General features: G+C 40.1%; 1 protein-coding gene across 1 annotated transcript in view; it reads left to right on the forward strand.

The window, feature by feature from the left end:
* Positions 1 to 4,433: 4,433 nt before the first annotated feature.
* Positions 4,434 to 20,011, forward strand: part of CA4 (carbonic anhydrase 4) — a 125,383-nt gene continuing 109,805 nt past the window's right edge. Inside the window, exon 1 of the mRNA XM_073615244.1 lies at positions 4,434 to 4,566. Coding sequence (XP_073471345.1) covers positions 4,503 to 4,566 — 64 coding nt within the window. The 5' untranslated portion in view covers positions 4,434 to 4,502. The remainder of the gene's footprint in view (positions 4,567 to 20,011) is intronic.

The following is a 20,011-nucleotide window of genomic DNA, read 5'->3' on the forward strand; positions in this document are numbered from 1 at the left end:
TACTGTAACATCCGTTGCTGCAATTGTTCTTTTAAATTTATTGGGACAATTAACTGCGTAATGTTCAGAGTCTCCACAATAAAGGCATAAGTTCTCTTAATGTCATCTTTCTTTCTACTGAGTAGTAATAGATCTTTCAATAGCATCCACCTGCATAGGTTCAGGAGTGTTCAGAATACGGAAGAACTCTTGGACCCTTAGGAGGATGCTGAGTAGTAGAAAAATGCATGCCGCCATTACTGCCTAGGATTCCCAGTCTCTCCTTTCTCCTTTCAGTAAGTCTCTGATCAATTTGAATATATAATTTAATAAAAGCCTTGAGGTCTTCAGGACTTTCTACTCTGGCAAGCTCATCTTGCAAAATCCAAGTATACTATGTCCACAGCCACTCAGATTTGAAATCAGATTTGTCTGACAACTTCTGTCTTTCATGAATCCATGCTGTCTGTTGCTTAACCAGTTCCGGACCAGCCGCCGCAGTTACACTGCAGCAGGTTGGCTCAGCTGGGCGAAGCGTCCTAGCTGTACGGCGGCCGTGATGATCAGATTTGCTTCAGGACCGATCAGTCTCTATGCCCAGGCCAATGATTTCTGGCCTGGACCTGGTGATCAGTTCTGGCAAATGAAATCCTTCCCCTGCCTGTAAGTGTAAACACAGGCAGGGGAGTGATGTCGTCTCCCCTCAAGGAACTCTCTGTTCCAGAGAGAGGAAAGAGGACATCTCACAGTAAGTTGCACCAACACTACACTGACACAGTACACATAGATACACTTGTCATCTCCCGATCGCCCCCCAGTTAACCCCTTCACTCCCTGTCACAGTGTCACCCAGTGCAGTGTTCATATTTTTCTTTGATCACTGTACTGGTGGCATTTGTGACAGGGCCATCTTTAATATTAATTTCTTGGCCCCCCCATGCAATTTCACTCTCCACCTGCTCTGAGAAATACAATAAATAGCAGCTAGACTTAAGATCAGTTTACTGTATCAGATCAGGCAGCACTTGTGATTGGTTGCCAGCGGTTACAGCATATCATTACTGCTTACTGACTAGTTGCTAGAGGTTACAGCACACATTATGGCTCACTGATTAGTTGCTAGAGGTTACAGCAAATGATTTCTGCTTGTTAATTGGTTGCTAGAGATTACTGTACAGTATTACGGCTCACTGATTGGTTGCTAAAGGTTACAGCACATCATCTTCTCATCTCCTCACTGCAGGGGGGCTTGATATACATATGAATGCCGCCTTTATTTACATATCAGTGCCGCCGGCCGCAGCTATTTACTTATGAATGCTGCCTGTATTTACATATGAATGCCGGTTATTTATATGTAAACACAGGGTCTGCAGGTGAGTCATCTGTACACAACAATAGGGCAGAACTGGGCAGCATTAGTACCAGCACTTCACACTGAGATATTGGGACACAGCACAGGACTAAAACTTCAAAGGACAAGGGGATTTAAACTGGGATAGTTGGCAAGTATGAGGCAGCTGCTCTGGGCTCCACAACAATGACAAGGCCCAGGGCAGCTGCCCCTTTTGCCTTGTCTTAAAGACGGCCCTGATTTGTGACAATAATCAGTGTTAGGGTACTTATTAGTAGCCCCAGATAGGTCTAGGGACCCCCCAACCACCCCTAATAAAGGTTTAACCCCTTGATCACCCCCCAGTTAACCCTTTCACCCCCTGTCACCAGTGATCCCCATATTAGTGTTACGGGTGACGCTGGATAGTTTGTTATTTTTTAATCAGGTTTAACCCCCTGATCACCCGGTGGGTGTTATAAGTTAGGTTTTAGCATCAGTTAGGGTCTGCGTCACCCCAGGCAGCGTCAGATTAGTGCCAGTAGTGCTAACACCCACGCACGCACCATACACCTCCCTTAGTAGTATAGTGTCTGAACAGATCGATATCTTTGATCTGATCAGAACTATATTAGCATCCCCATAAGGTTAGGGTTCCCAAATATGCAGCGTTAGCGGGATCAGTCCAGATATCTGCTAGCATCTGCATTTAGCCCCTCCAGGACAGCCCAACCAAGTGCAGTATCAATCGATCACTGTCACTTACAAAACACATAACTGCAGCAATCGCAGAGTCAGGCCTGATCCCTGCGAACGTTAACAGTTTTTTTGGTAGCATTTGAAGCAGTCGCTGACAGTCAAGTGCTCTTTTTTCCTGTGAGTCTCACTAGTTGTACCAGTAAATTTAGAGGCAAAAATGTCCAATCGAAGGTGCAGTAGTGAAGAGGCTTCACTCTCATCTGTCTGAGCATGACAGATAAGAGCGAAGAGGAAGTCACCCATCTGTCAGATTCAGGCTCAGAATACGAACCTGTAGACAGCAGTGGCACCCTGACAGATAGCTCTGATGACGGAGTAGTGGTCCCTGCCAAGGTCAGGCATACCCCACCCCGTTCTTCTGCTATTGTTGAGGTGCAAGAACCGCAGGGATCTCGTATGGAGCAGAGAGCCAGCACTAGTGCCGCTCATCCTTCTGGTGAACTGGCAAGCACCAGCAGCCTAGTACATCCTGGTCATACATCCAGCACTGCAGTAACACTTGGTGATGTGGAGAGTCCCATAAGTGCAGTTCAAGCTAGTAAGGTCGCTAGCACAAGTAGAGTCCCGCAGCCACCGAGAAGACAAACACAGGCCCATTGAGCTCATAGTGCCCTTCCTGCTGCATTTGCCAATCCGAATTGGGAGCCCACCACTTCTGCAGCACCCATACTTCCCCCATTCACTGGCCAACCCGGAATTCAGGTGGAAATAGTTGATTTTAGGTCACTTGATTTTTATTCGCTGTTTGAAGATCTCTATAGACCTGTTGTGAACCAAAGCCATTTGTATGCTGGTCAATTAATCGGCGCTAATCCCCAATTGATCCTTGCCAGAGATTGGAAACCTATTACGGTCTCCGAATTTAAGACCTTCCTGGGCATATCCATCCTCATGGGCATAGTTAAAAAAAGGGAGTTGAGGTCATATTGGTTCACTGACCCAATTCACCATATGCCCTTGTTCTCTGCTTCCATGACCAGGACACGATACAAGCAGATCTTGCGGTTCATGCATTTCAATGACAATGAACTCGTCCTCAGTGTGACCCTGGACAAAATTCGGCCCCTCGTAAACCACTTCAACCAACAGTTTGCAGGCTTGTTTACTCCCGATCAAGTTGTCTGCATTGATGAGTCCCTGATTACGTTTTCTGGCCGCTTGTCTATCAAACAGTATCTTCCCAGCAAGCGTGCCTGATATGGGGTCAAGATGTATAAGCTCTGTGACATTGCAAAAGGCTATACATATAGTTTTATGGTTTATGAGGTAAGAGATAGTCATGTGGAGCCCTAGAACTGCCCAGACTACATAGGGAGCGCTGGTAAGATTGTATGGGACTTGGTGTCACCCTTATTCGGAAATGGGTACCACTTGTACGTGGATAATTATTACACAAGCGTGACACTTTTTAGTCACCTTTTTGATTGTGGAATTGGCACATGTGGCACCGTGCGATCTAATCGCCGGGGCTTCCCCCAACGACTTGTAGAGTCCCGACTTAGACGGGAGTGAGAGCCTGAGAGCCTTATTGAAATGTAATAATTTTTTAGCAGTGAAGTGGAGGGATACACGGAATGTTTTCGTTCTGTCCTACCTTCACACAGATACGACTGTCCAAATTTCTACAGCGACTGATGTTGTGGAGAAACCCCTCTGTGTCCACGAATACAACCTTAACATGGGAGGGGTGGACCTCAACGACCAGTAGTAGTAGTAATAGCAGTACTAGAATAAATACAATTTACCATCATACATATGAATATTTTTAAACATTATCTAGTGTACATATTACATTACAGTGGCACATTTATGCAATATAAAATAATACATAATAATAAAAAAATGTTCCATACCTAAATATATATACTATACCTCAATAATCAATTTGTCTTCAGCACATCATTGTGACAGAATAAAATAAGCTCTCATGATACCTGTAAAATACAGCAAGAAGCAACTGCAACATGCCATTGTATGGCTGGCTTTTTGATGTATCATATATCACAATCTCAGCAAAAGCCTAATAATGCAAATTCACATTTTATTTAACAGAGTTGAAGAATTAGTGAACTAATATATCTGATTAAATATGCTTTTGAATAATTAATGCATTTTATTAGTAGCCAAGTCTGGAGTTCTTTAGTTAATTGAGAGCTTCTAATTATCGAGTTGGAACTTCCTTGCAGTTAAACTCTATTTCTACATGCCAGTGGCAGAAGAATTTACTATCGGTTGTTGGAACAAGTTTAAAAAAGATAAGCAATGAGTGACACTTATTGGTGGAATCAGAGAATATTCAGTAGAGGGAGGAGTTCACCTTCTTAGCTATGTACCCTCTCCTGTATAAAAACTCTCAGCTGAGATGTGAGCACAGTATAAAGATCCTGATTGATTCTGGCTCACAGCATCACTTGCTGGTAGATTTGCAAGAATGACATTCACCTATGTGTGTTTTTTCCTCACTCTGCATGTTATCATTGTGATATCATCAGAAGGTAAGACGAGTCTTTTCATCTGCTTACAATAGTGTTCTTTACAAAATGATCTGTATGCTCTTTGTAGAATAGAGGACAAACTCAAACACAGAACAGGATTCCTATATTGCTTATCTACTCTATTTCTTTTTACAGCTACACTACAAGAAAAAATGCTGAATTAGTTTGTGTGCTGGAGAGGCTATTGCATGCATTTTCTGGCTTCCTAGCATTCAAATTCTGAGATTGCTTTGTCAAACAATTAATACTGCTTAGAGTTCTATTTTAATTTAGTTACATACATGCAATTTACCCAGAACCTTGCTTTTAAATAGCTGTCACATTGTGAAGATGAGCTCTGTTAAACTGTATATAGTTTGTTAGAACACAAAACTTTTACTTCTGAATTTAATTAATGCAATAGAAATTCTCTTTTAAATGACCCCTTAACCTTACAGGGGTCACATGTTTATTAGGCTCTCGTGAATCATATGAATTAGAGAATCATGCTTACCTATTGACTAATTACACTTTCTGGTAATAATTATACATCTATATTCTGACTAGAGATGGAGGGGATAGGAACAGAAGGGAACGAAATAAAAAAGAAAAGAAATTTCATTTGTTTTAAGCCTTTTTTAACATAGGAGCTATACTGCTATGTAAATACTATGAACATTTGGATTCTCTTGAAGTTACAAAGGTTATGCTGTTATGCAACAACCCACAGCAACCCTGTGAAAATGCAATCGATTGCTTAGGAGTGTCTCTATAGCAGCCCAGGTACAGTATTAGAATAAAATTACCCGCTGTAGTGTATAACTAGTGTTAGTCTTTATAGAGTAACCTGCCACCTATTACAGCATATTAGTTTAAAGCGTCTTTTTTTTTTCTTTTTTAAACCTGTCAGGGCTTCTTTTTATTATCTGTGGGGTTGATCTACTAAAGGTAAATAGACTGTGCACTTTGTAAAGTGCAGTTGCACTCTGCAAGGGCAATTGCTCCAGAGATTAGTGAATAAGGTAAAGTTTCACTTTGCAAAGAATACCCAATCACGTGCAAAGAATATAAAAAAGAAAAAAAAATGCTTTTTTTTTTTTTTTTTTTTTGCTTGCACATGATTGGATGATGGAAGTCACTTTGCAAAGTGCACTGTCTATTTGCCTTTAGTAAATCAACACCTATGCCTCATAGAGATAACTCTTTGTTTCTTCTTCCAGAGACGCAAAAGGCAGTGAGAGGTAATCTCTCCAAAGTGAAGGGAACTCCCTGCCTAGACAGTTGGCACTGTTGGCACTGTTTCACTTTCAAAACTGCCATTGTTTGTGTATGGCCAACATTATGGCTTATAGTAGTAAAAAAATGCATGGAAACACTCCTATTTTGTACAAGCCTTCAGCCTAATGTGTTTAGACACAATTAGGTAGGACCAGAGTCAAAATATGCAAAGCAAGGCAATATTTCATAGATACCCTTAAATTTCTTATCTATGTACCCTGAAAAAGATGCCAGATTTTGTATTTTGTGACCTCTCAGGTATCTTTGCTCACTAAAACAGAGAGTGCTTTACTAAAACAGAAATTATATAGTTGTCATGAGTACATATCTTAAAGTTATCTTTCAGCAAGCTTGAGGGACCTAATTTTAATGATGCCGTGCAATTAAAAAACCCTCACTTCTGCATTAGACCTTCAATGACTTTCCCAGAGGGTAATTGTCACAGAGATCATGCAAAGTTCACAACATATCTCCAGATTAACATATGAAAAAAAAAAACAAATGATCAAAAACACACCCTAAAGAGTTAAACTACACAATTGTATTAGCTATAAAAGAGCAAGATACAAAAAGGCAATAAAAAAATATCTCCAGATTACTTGAGGAAGTAAATGCCATCCTCATTAAGGATTGTAAAGGTATTCATGACTAACTTTTTTTTCACAAGAAAATTCATCACTAACTTTGGTATCAGAATGACACCAGTTTTAAACAATTGTTTTTACATCAGCATTATCATGTATAGACAACACACCTTCACAACAAGGGGCACCACAAAGTCTTTGACTAGTTTATTGTGAGCCTTTATTAGATATGCTAGGAACTAAAAAGTACATTTGATATACAATGACATATATCATTCTGTTTGTGGATACTTTGTTTAAAACTTAACATACGTTTTTGGGATAACAACGTAGACATTTATTGAAATTGCTGGTATTCAAAAGTGCCAGAAGCATGGGTGGTGGAGAGGAGTGGGGTTGGGCGTAATGTCTTATGGACGAACTGGTGGGCAGAAACATCAGTGGGGTTGATTTACTAAAACTGGAGAGTGCAAAATCTGGTGCAACTGTGCTTGGTAGCCAATCAGCTTCTCACTTCAGCTTGTTTAATTAAGCATTGACAAAAAACCTGGAAGCTGATTGGTTTAGATGTAGAGCTGCACCAGATTTTGTACTCTCCAGTTTGAGTAAATCAACCCCAGTGATATTTGTCATGTCTGTTGATGGAGACTACACTGAATACCCATAGACTGGCAAATATTGGAAGAATTAGCAATCTGCCCAATAGATCATTTCAGCCAGGCACTATTGTTTTCTTGCAAAATAAGCCACTGTTGAAGGTGCCTGGCTTTCTTCTTACTCCTGTAATAAACATGTAGCTCAGGAAACGTGCATGTTTATATTAATTAAGAAAAAAACAAAAACAAAGCCTTGGGGTTGGATTATATCTGCAGATCGGACTGCCTTCTAATGTTTTTTTTTTAAACTTAGGCAGGTTGCACACTGCTGTGTTGTGGTTTGGCCACAGGGTGGGTGAATTCACAGTTTTCAAGCATTTAACCTGCAGTTTTAGCCACGGTCTCATGGACTTTAGGTCAAATGTTTTTGGTGTTTCTGAAAGCGCACACAAAGTCCTGCATGTTGCATCATAAGCGCGCTTTCCCAAAATTTGCCAAAAGTGCACAATTTCATAGAAAGTCTATGGGGCCGAGGCTATAACCACAGGAAAAACTTGTGAAAACTGTGGATAAACCCACAATGTGGCCAAATTGCAGTGCAGCAGTGTGAAACCAGCCTTTGGGCCAATTCATGTCTGCGTTGTGTGTTTATGGCATGTTGCTTTTTTGGCCCATTTTAGGTGCACTGCCATAGAACTCTATAGAATGTGTGTTTTGATGAAAGTGCATGAAAGATGCTGCACGCAGGACTTCTTTTTTAGCGCAGCACACCTAAAACATATAAACCGCACAGATGTGAACAGGGCCTTAATGCGAAACTCTAGGCACAAAAACATTTATTTAATTAAATTATCCAATAGCTACAAGGGGTATAAATTCTGGAATTCAGCTTTAGCCTAGGTTCAAACTGGTGCGGTGTGGGGAACTGCATGTTATTCAGACAAGAATCGCACCGCATTCCTGTTCAAATCACATACGATTCTTTGAAATGCAATTTGAGCTCATTTATTTTGTATGGCTCAAATCACACCGTACCCGCACAAAAAAAGGTGCTTGCACCTTTTTTTTTTTCGCACTGGAATCAGATCACATGGGTGTTCACACCCATGCGATCCGGCTCAGCCAATCCCACTGTGTTTTGCCAACCATTTTTGGGGTGTCAGTAACTTAACATTGACATCCACAGTGGTTCGCATGAATGGAGTTCGACTGTGATAAGGTGCAGGAAACCTAGGCTTAAGGTGAATCTGTACTAAACAGAAACTAGGTATATAAAACAGTGTCTCCAACTGACTAATTCACCACCTTGGGAGTTCTCAATCTGGTTAAAACAGGCAATAGAACCGCTGAGATACAGTATTCTGACCACAGCTTCTGCAGTTCAACCTTGAATGTACATATTATCTAAATGTAATTCTTTCTTCTGTGTGAATTTGAACACCTGTATCCAGCTTTAAATAACATGGTTTTTCCCTACCAGTGTAAATTGTTATGTGAATAGAGCTCCAGCGCCATGGCCTCCTCCAGTGATTACATCCCTTTCAATTATCATTTTTAATGTGGTCTGACTTTCCCTGACATCATAGCTAAGCCCCACCAATGGCCCTTTATTGAGAATGCCATTATTAGCAACTAAGACATCATTCCTTGCATTTTTTTTTGCATGATCTGATGTGCTGTGGCAAGAAGTACCCTGTATGTATTACAATCTAAGTTTACCTTTAAGCTGTAGGCATACATTTGTGTACTTCACAGTGCCTTGTTGCTGCTACAGGTGTATTAATAGGTGTGGATATAGCATACATCTGAGAACAAGAGCCCGATTTTACATTTTAATTATAAATACATGTCTGAAGAATGGGAAAAAAAAGAAAGAAGAGGAAAGCATGACTCCAATCTGAATTGTCACTGCTTGCCATCAATGATTGCTTGGTCACATGACATTGTCTATCGGTAGCAGACTTGGAAAAGTGTTAAGTAGAGAAAGATATTTTCACAGTTGATTTTTTATCATCTCCATTACATTCCTTAGTATCTCTATGAAGTTAAAGTGTGCTGTGTATTTCTGACTGGATTCAAAAGCTTAAAGTACACTATTAGACAAAATGGGGTTGATTTACTAAAACTAAAGGGCGTTAAATCTGGTGCAGCTCTCTATAGAAACCAATCAGCCTCCAGGTTTTTTTGTCAAAGCTTAAAGGAAAAGTTTACCTTTCATAACATGTTACACCTGTCTTCAGGGTGTAAGATATTACTAAATCAGCAGCCTCTGCATGCCCCCCCCCCACACCCAGCCCCCTCTGTGACAGCGGGCAGGTGATCACCTCCTAATCACAGCACGGGTCAAGCGGGAGGAGCGTACATATCCACCCATTGACTCTGGAATGAAATGAGGCGATCTGAGGAGTAATGGTTCCATTGGGTGTTTTGGAGATCACATTATCACCACTGACAAGTTGAAGGGTATTGGCTGCATCTGATACGCCCTGGTGGGTATCCATTATTACAGGCTTCCCTTGATCCTCTGTTAGAGGGGGATCACGGGCTTTCAATAAGCAGTAACTCTCTACACAACGGTGGTGGATTTTGCACAATTCCTTAATTTAATACCGAAGATTTCACATTTAGGGATGGACATTACATTCACTTTATAATTTTTGATAGTGATAGTGTTTATTTTGTTTTTTTGGACACTTTGTAATTTCAAGTTATTCACCCAGCCAATTGGTCCAGTTGAATTACCACCATTGGTCAATTTTTCTCTTTCCATGTGTGATGGTGTATTAGACAGACATTCAAGATTCTTGTCCACAACATACATGGTTGCACATATATGGATATTTGATTATTTTTCAATTATTGGTAGTGTGTCAGTTCGCACTTACTTTATTTATTTATTTTTCACATGTTTAGCGCGATTCTATATTTTTCTAGGTGATCTCCTCACCACACCCACTGTCACAATTTAAAAGAGTGTGGCCATGCGGGACTCTGCCCCCTGGCTGTGTCATTCATTCACAGAGTTTTGTGAATTAGAGAACTAAAATTACTGTCAAACATAGCAGCTGACGGCTTGAAGTTTTCAATGAACTACAAGGACGCTGGTGAGCGCTCTAGTAGTTTATTGATTCTTCCTGCCATTCAGTAACTGCCTGCCAGTACAGCTACAATGACAGTTTGCAGGAGCCTGACACGTCACCTGCGATCTGCTGATTGTGGGTGCAATGCTTTACAGGCTCCTAGTAAAAAAGGAAATGATTGCAAAAAGATGTGCATTTATTATTTTTAAGGTCAACTTAGCCTTTAGCCTGGGTTCACACTATAGCGAACACAGACATCGCATGTGATTCGCACCCGCACTGCTTTGCTGATCACATGCGATGTCTGTGCAATGCGTGTTCAGCCATACAGTTTGTATGGCTGAACTCGCTTTGGATTCCCATAAAAAAGGTGCAGGGACTTTTTTTTCCTGTACTGAAATCAGACTGCATGGGTGCATGGGGGACTCGAGAAGAGCAGGTTGAGGGCCGCTCTATGCAATGGATTTGAACAGAGCAGGTAAGTATAAAGTTGTTTGTTATTAATTAAAAATTAAATTTTAGACTTTAAAATCACTTTGGCCCCTTTCACACTGTAGCACGGCCGTGTTAGCGGTAAAGAGACGCTAGTTTTAGCGGTGATTCACCGTCATTTTAGCGGGGCGCTTTTAACGCATGCTAGCGGCCGAAGAAAGGTTTAAATGTGCCCGTGTTGTGTCGCTGCCCATTCATTTCAATGGACAGGGACGTTTTGGGAGAGGTGTATACACTGCTCCAGCACTGCCTCAAAGCCGCTGCTTGTGGGACTTTTTCTAACGTCTTGCAAGTGCATCGCCCCCAGTGTGAAAGCACTCAGGCTTTCAGATTGGGGTGGCATGGGAGGCGTTTTTCAGACATTTTACAGGCACTTATTTTAGCGCTAAAACACCTGAAAAACGCCTTCAGTGTGAAAGGGGTCTAAAATTGAACAAGTTGAAGTTAGAAGAAGATTGGCTACTATGCACAACTGCACCAGATGTTGCACTCTCCAGTTTTGGTAAATAAACCCCAAAATATGTGAGAAATGCTTCTACAGTAGGGTGATACTTCAATACAATGTTAAAAACTCATGATGTTTATAAAATGTTCTTAACCCATAAGTCAATTAGATTTCAGTTTCTGTAGTTAGTTCAGTTAATGATAGCATGAAAGCAATATGAGTTTCCCTGCAAACATCTGTAAAAAGATTTTTACAGACATAAAGCATAATTCTGCGTAGTTAACTAATTGGCACAGCCAAATAAAAATCCACATTCATGGATTTAATTGCCAAGGCTAAAACTCAAATACTGTAAAATAAACTGTATATATGGAACGATTTACATGCATACCATTTTTTTTTTCATTTGATTTCCATTCATAGGCAAAATGTAGGATAGACTTATTATAGATTTAATATATATATTTAAAATATGCCCTAAAATAAATGTAAAGCAGTTGTGTAGTAGTAATAGTGGAAATTGACTTGCAGAATGGTGACCGATCAAACAGAATAAGTCAAATTAGATCAAACTACAGAAATCTCTAAACAAAGCACAAGGCTATCTAAAAATAGAAAATGCTGCCTTGTTTGCTCCAGGTGCTGTTATTTTCCCCTAAAGAGTAGAATCTTTTAAATGATCTTATATAGCATTGAGAAGAAAGAGCAGAAATATCATCCTTGGTGAACTCGAGAAACTGACCAATACACAAATCCGAAAAATCTGATTTATACACGTGTCAGTGACTGCTATTTTGCCTAATAAAAGCAAATTAATAACAACTCAGGTTTAATAATAAATAATAATAGTGTTTAAGCCATTGATGCCACTAGATGCACATCTTCAAAAAGCTACCCCAGCAGGCTCTGTGTTTTTTTGTGTTTTTTTATGAATTGAAGCAAAATTAAAAGCCAGCTTACATTCATGTGATGCAGGAATATACAAGTTACTGCAATGTGCACAATGCATATTACATGCGTCGACACATTGTGATGCCAATCATTTTAAATAGCACCCTAATTCACTGAGTTAGAGCATGTGCATTGCACAATAATGAGTTGCAGTGTGTTAACCATTCTGTAGCTCCTCTGATTTTGACGTGTTTTAGTGCATTGAGAGTCCATTGTTTTTAATTGCTGGTGTAATGCAACATACAGTAACGTGAATCACAGCGTATGTTAACGTACCACACAAATGTAAATAGACACTAATTTTATTTTGTGCAGTGCAGGTCTTAGCCTAGCCTTTCAATATAGGGACAGCTCACAGTAATACAGTATGTGAAAAGTCAGCCAAACTTTTTATGGTACACCCAAACCAGTAGTTATCATCTGGTGCCCTGGGGGGAAAACTTAAAGTAGAGCTATCGGCTATCATTTTGGATAGAGTAAGGGAGGGTTATAACCCCTGTCACGTTTTTTTTTGTCATCTGTGTCCCATTGCGGAGATTTACCTTCACTCCCTGTCCCACAGCCAAACAGGAAGTGAGAGGAAATCCCTGCAAATTAAGTGAACTCCTTGGGGACCCCAGGTCACCAGAACTAGTGCCCTCATTGGAAGATTTCCCCTCTATTATTTTTCTGGGGACAACCCAAAATTTGTGAGAGAGGGTGAATCTCCTTAACGGGGACACAAACAGAGATAAAAACCTGACAGGTGTTCTAATCCATCTCCACTCTATCCAAAACGAAAAAAAGTTTTGCTTTTATATACTTTAAAGGTCAACTCCAACTTCTGAATGAAATTCCTAGACTTTTTACTTCATTCTCCCTGCCTCTTCACACTTCAATTTAATTGCAGGTGCATTGTGTGTGGTTACATGGCAAGCACCGTCTCTTTTCCTCTTCTCCAGCATCAGGATGGGGACAGGTCTCAATGTGCATAGTTTTTCCGTCCTGTGCAGCATTACCCTATGAGCCCAGGCTCTGTGATGACATTACACTTAGGCATTGTGTCCATGACAGTCAAGATTACAGTAGAGCTGGCCATACACTAGTAGATTTACAATCAAATGTTTGTATGGTCAATACGATGACTTGACGAATGTCGTTCGAAAGTACTTCAAAATGTTGTTTATTTATAATATTCAATTTTGAAGGGAATGTATATTCCTGAATAAAAACCATATACAATGTCAGAAATGTGTCTGTTCAAGAAAAAATTTTCATCCTGCTCATCCGAATTTTCTTGCTACTACAGTAAAAAAACAAATGATTTACGCCATTAATGATTTAAAAGTCAAACAAATGTTTCTGAGACAAAAGTTTCAACAATTAAATTCTACTATATAACCAGCTTAAAATCTTTGATAATGCACGGTTTTACTCCACTAGATAGGGTATGGCAACCATATGGCAAAAATATCTTAAAGGATAAGCTCACCTTTAGGAGCATGTTACACCTATAATTTGGGTATAACATGTAACATACTCCTATACACCTACCTACTGCAGCCAGCACTTCTCACTCTGTAAGAGCGGGCAGGGGATACTAGCCCTGCATCTTCTGTCACAATTAGAAAACAGCAGCTGTGTGTGGGGATCCGCCCAAACAGCCACTTCATTTATTCACAGTTTCCTGCCGCATCATTCATTTCCAGTATCCTGTGGACTAGTGAATGAACTACAAGTAACGTCGCCCGTTGTGGTAGATGACTTCTCAATGAACTGAGAAGGCACTTGTTGGTGCTCTCGTAGTTCATTAATTTTTCCTGCAATTCAGTAACTGTACCTCCTGTGTGGACAGACAGCTGACAGAGTCTGGAGGATCCTGGCAATGCTTTAAAGGCTGCAGTGTAAAAAAATAATAAAAGCACATTTTTATACCTGCAAAAAAAGATGTGCATTTATTATTTTTTTAAATAAAAGGTCAACTTATCTTTTAATAAATAAAAAAAAAACATGTGTTTAAACTTTAAAATGCATGTCTCATCTGATTGTCACTGTCAGTAGTCAAATAGTTGAATTGTTTTGTTTCATTTTTCAGACCTGCACTGTCAGAAATGACAGTTAGAAGCTAAATGCTTGCTATGGGCAGCAAAAAACTTGGCAAATGAAAAGCATTTACTTACCTTCCACTACCTAACTAATCTGTTTCTAAGGCTACTAAGATTCCTTTGAAAATTTTCACTTGCTGAAGAAAACTGCACACAATTGGGCCTGGCAATTGGCTACTTAGGTACCAAATGTTGTATTGTGGGGAGGCACACTTGGAAGTTCTGTGGGCTTTGGCAGTGAATTAGGACTGTGGGCTGGTTATTATTAGTCTGCCCGATGGATACTCTGTTCCAAGCAGCTATGGATCAATTATAGAAATTATAGCAAAAAAGACTTGCTTTAGGCAGTTCTTAGGAATGTGAAAATTTGTTTATAAGTTTGTACCTGAACTTAAGGCCAACATATGTCTGACTTCAAGGCTCCACCTGCCGACCTCAACATCATTATAGGACACAGTAGTGATGCAGAGGTTGGTTGGAGGAACAACAACCACTGTGGGGGACACAAGCGATTGCTACTTCCAGAAGTGTTGGTTTCTCAGCAAACTTCAGAAGATTTATCTTCAACAAAGCAGCATTCAGCAACAGAAGAGGTACTGTAGGTATTTACTCTAATTTTTACAGGAACCAGCAATAAATTTCCTAGGCCTCTACACATAGCATGACCAATATGAGTGGGTCCTATTCTTTCTGTTGAATAATTTTTAACATTTAGTGAGTTCCTTACCTCCAGATACATGCATATCTGACTGGTCACTTCATATGCACATACTGATTCCGGGTCAATGATTCGTCAGGTAATGAAGAAAGGATAAAGTTAATAGCCCTAAAAATTGCACCTTCACAAACAAGTCAGCAATGGCAAATGCCAGGTGCTTCATTTACAGACAGTTTTTTGCAAATCCAACACTAATGTTTCTAAGAAGAAACACTAAAGCATACATGAAAATATAAATTGGTTCTTTGCTGAAATTGGCTACAAATATGTTTTACAACAATTCTCTTGTCCTCCTGCAAAAAACAATGTTTGATTTGCTCTTCCTTTTATGCTTTGTACTATGAGCCTTGTTTTATATGGTAAGTAGAAACATTTCCCCAAGGTAAGAGAAGCACAGGGGATGCTAGGAAAGGCTTATCTGGAGTGAACTCATCACATTTAATCTCTGGCCATCAAATCACTATTAACAAAAACAGTACAATGTTATATTGGTTTAATGCAACTAACTAAATTACTATGAAGGCTGTAAACTGAACAAAGTGCAAAGACTAACAGAAAACATTACTACATGATGAACAAATCCTTGTATTTGTTGACAGAGTTGTGACTAATGTGCATAAAATAATGCCATCTGAAACTTAATAAAGAGGATTGGTCTCACATCACTGTTTAGTACATAGTCTCAAGATCCCATAATTCATTGAGAATTGAGAAAGATACTCCCTTTCAAGAGATTGTTTTACTGTAAACCTGACAGATGATTCTTTCAGTCTACATATCTTCTTGAAAGTGTTTCACAAAGGATTTTAGTAAAACCATGTGGATAACTTTCGAAATTTCTCACATTTTGTTGCCCAAATGTATATTTGTACAAGTCACATCAGCAGCACATTGTGGTAATACACAATTGTTTAGTCCAGTGTTTCTCAACCACCGGGCCATGGCCCAGTGTTGCAGCCTTCCTTATGCCAGGCCACAGCTTGACAGCAGTCACAGTGTATTTCAATAGCCAGTGGTGGATTTTCATGTGTGCCAGCACTGACTCTTCCCCCCCCCCCTTTTCCCCCTCCAAGCCATAGCTTGACAGCTATGGCTGTTGCAGTCTCTGCAGCACTATGTTGTTTGTTTCCTAAATATGTGCCCATGGGTTAGGTGGCACCTACCCCACAGGCTGCTAGAGTGTGCACTGTAGCTGCCTGTGAGATATCAGGCCTAAAAAGTGGGCTCAGAGTAAAGCAGGGTACACACTATTAGTTTTTTTTGTTCAACCCCACGGGTTGAATGAAAAAATACTTTCAGCTCCGGTTGGAGCCACTATACTAACTATGCAAGGTTAGTTCAGCGATCTCCCCCACTGAGCTGTTGTGTTCTGACAGGGGGATGCCCCCGCCAGAACATTTGGATCAGCATTCTTTGCCATTGGCTAAGAGCGCTGTTTGGAAGTCGGTTGCCTGCTGGTTTTCCAGCATGCACGTCTGACAGAAGCCAGTTGAAGGGCCAGCTGCTGTCAGACAGACCGACATACACGCGGGCAGAATGTCCGCCGTTTTTTTGTTGAACCGGCAAATGTCTCCTGACATTCTGCCCGTGTGTACAGGGCTTTAAAGCCTGGTACACACTATTCGTTTTTTTTTTCATTCAACCCCACGGATTGAAAGGAAAAAAATCAGCTCTGGTTGAAGCCGCTTTACTAACCATGCAAGGTTAGTTCAGTGATCTCCCCTGCTAAGCTGTTGTGTTACTGTTGTGCTCTGATCAGCGCTCTCTGCCATTGGCTCAGAGTGCTGATTGAGAGCTGGTCGGCTGCTGGTCTTCCAGCAGGCACGTCTGACTGAAGTTGGTCAAACGGCCGACTTCTGTTGGAGACAGACCGACATACTGTACACACGGGCAGAATGTTGGCCATTTTCTCTTTTGAACCGGCAAATGTCTCCTAACATTCTTTCCATATGTAGGGGGGCTTAAGTAAGCAAACAGTGGGGTGCTGCAGAAATTGGAACAGCAGTAGCTCTCAAGCTGTGGCTCAAGGGGGAATAGGAGAAAGCAGTGGCAGAAAGAGCAATTCTGCACTTGGTCATATTGGTCAGAAGGTGTAGTCTTTTACTTTTTAATGTATTCAATTTATGAGAAATATCTGGTTGATCATGCCAGTCCCATTTCTTCCTTGAAAACTGACCATGCAAAGCATGGGAAAATTTATAAATTCATTGCAAAATCAATTTCACCAAAGACGTTCTACCCATATCTACCCCTCAGTGCTGACCAGCAAATAGGAGCTCTGAGAGCACATAAAAATAAGTAACACAGAAAAATGCATCATTACCATGCCAGAAACCATGCAATTCAAAAAGGCATGGTCATAATTACAGTGGCTGCCATTTTACAGAACTTTAAAGATGAACTAAAACATTCACTTAAAGAGGAACTCCAGGCTGACCTCCCAGGGTAATACTGTCCAGGAATCCAACGTGTCCTCACCCATACTGATTCCTCAATCGGCTATCGTCAGCTTGTGGCAGCATGGTGGGGGCAGGAGGCAAACAAGCAGAGCTTCGCCTTTTTGTAAATATATTCTTCAATAAACACAAAGGAAACAAATCCACTTGACATGCATCAAATGCCTTTCCAAATTAAGAAACTGGACTACTGGAACATAAATTACTGGCGTACACAAAGTACACCGAAATTCAAATAAGCATACACGTCTTTATATTTAGACAAAACTTACTCATTCTGGGAATGAGCTTTAATGTAAATGACAGGTCTTAGGTAATAAGTGTTCTTCAAACAAGAATCGGGTCTGAATAAAATGATCAAAAGTGTACTTTCCGGTTCTATTACTAGGTTTTATTCCTGGGAATAAAGTTCATCATGCACTTTATTACCAAGAGTGATCCTTTTATACAAAGTGGGACTCCAAATGAGTAAGTTTCACTTACTAAGGTACTATGCATTGCATGGGGCACAGGGTGCTTTTATTACGAATGGTGTAGGTGTCTGTTTTTTTGTAATAGGAAACCATCTGAATTCTTATGAATTGTGTATACTCACTAGTAACAACAGTTTCACAAGCGAGGTAAACTCTGTAACAGAGACGCAGGCTGCAAAAAAGGTTCATATGGTCTTTTACAAATAATATCAAAATTAAACTGCACTTGTGATATCATAAACAAAATCTGCACCAATAACGTGACATATTATCACAGAAAAAATACAAAATTTAACTGTGTTGCACTAAATCAAAATCAATAATCAGTGAGTCAACCTCCTATTATGGGGGGGTCAAGAAAGCTCATGTAACTCATGTGTCTCATCCACTGTTATATCCAGCAAAGGGAAGACAATGAGAGTTGCTCTAAACCGCCCATAGATATACTGACAATCCTCTTGTCTCAGGCTGGCAAGGAAAGGATCGTGCAGGAAGTCTCCAGTCGCAGAGTCCAGGGACTTCCCTCATAATCCTTTCCCTGCCAGCCAGGGGGGTTCTGCTAATGGTCTGAGACAAGAGGCTTGTCGGTACATCTATGGGTAGTTTAGAGCGACTCTCATCGTCTTCTCTTTTATGGATATAACAGTGGATGAGATACATGAGCTTTCTTTGACCCACCATAATAGGAGGTCTATGCTCTCTGGTAAGAGCACATCTATATATGTGGTGGTGGTGAATTCACAAGGTGGAGGGATTCTGTTTTATTTTGGAATTGAAGACATATTTCACCTTTTTCACTGTTCTTGGGACTCTTCGTGAGTGTCATGAGCTTGACACTTGGACTCACTGATTATTGATTTTGATTTAGCGCAACACAGTTTAATTTTGTAATTTTTTTTTGCCTTCCTCTACACTACTAAATGAAGCATTTTTATTTCTGTCTGTGCTACTGTTGCTAATTTTCCTGTACTTCCTGTCTAGTGAAACTGTTGTTTCTGGAACAGGAAGTGAGGGCAAATCTCTTTTAACCCCTGACAGGGGTTTTTACACTTCCCCACCCCATCCAAAACAACTAAAGAAACGTTTTGGCACATATTTTAAACTATCATTTGTTTTGTAAGTTAGTGTTTTGCAATTTCATCATTTCATACTCAGCCACTGGATCATATTTTCTAATTTCTCTTTTCTATCTCAGCTGCCACTTTATGCATCAACTTACCTCCATAGAGCTCAGTCTGTCTGGACAGTGTGACCACATGCTGATTTAGCAACCTTAACAGACAGTCTTAATCTCCTGTAAAACATGGAAGCTGTATCCAATGCAATTTTACTTTGCAGCGTTCAGCGCAAAAGAAGTTTTTCCACTCTTTTAAAGTGTAAAAATAAAATGGACTTTCTCAGTTTAGTGTCTGCTATAAAGCTAACAACTATACTGATGTAAGGTCTATCCAAAAACATTACTACCTAGTACTAGAGAGGAGAGGGAGAATAGTGCAACATACCAAGTGCACACAATACCAGGTTGTTGTGATGCTTAACTACCATTAATTGTCAGCAGATATAACATTTTAATAATACAATGCAATCCAATGCAACAGCAACACATGCACAACACGTGTGATATAGTATCCCCAATTAAATATTTCAGATTCTAGTAATAATTCTATTGCCTATTACAGATTATTATTGTACTGCGATTTTCTTAGAAGCAGTTGTCTACTGGATAGGATTTGTGATTTGCTAGCAATTCTGTTCCAATGAGCATCTGTGTGCTGAGAAAATGACTCTGTAATTTGAAATTGAACACTTAAACAAAACAGACCGAATAAAGCTCGAAAACAGTGTCTGTTTTCATGACAAAGATTTGTTCTACTTTTGGAATAAGTAAAGCGGGTTCCTCTTTGGTAACAAAATGACTAAGTAGTTGCCAGGATATAGTATTTCAAGCTTAACTAGTTTGTAAATAGTCTTTTTCATCATGCAAGTAGCTGGAAAGAGATAAGCATTTCCCTGCTGATTTGTTGTAAGCCTAACAAACAACTTTTACACACTGACCCTGGAAAATGAGAATGCAAGCCAGCAAGCCATTTGACTGAAGTAAACCTATCATGAGTGACATATAAGGGCTGCCATTATTTACCAACATCAGAAAATGCTAGTTGCCTGCCCGTTAAACTGACCCAATGGTTTCAGTACTTTGTGAGTTGCTTCAAGTGTACAGATCAGGTAAGTTGAAGGAAACTCAAAAGCTATGATCTGCATAATTGTGCCAAGTCAGTGACTCTGACCAGTGGATGACAGTCAAGGTA

Source organism: Aquarana catesbeiana, linkage group LG02 (assembly GCF_042186555.1).
Source record: "Aquarana catesbeiana isolate 2022-GZ linkage group LG02, ASM4218655v1, whole genome shotgun sequence".
NCBI lineage: Eukaryota > Metazoa > Chordata > Amphibia > Anura > Ranidae > Aquarana > Aquarana catesbeiana.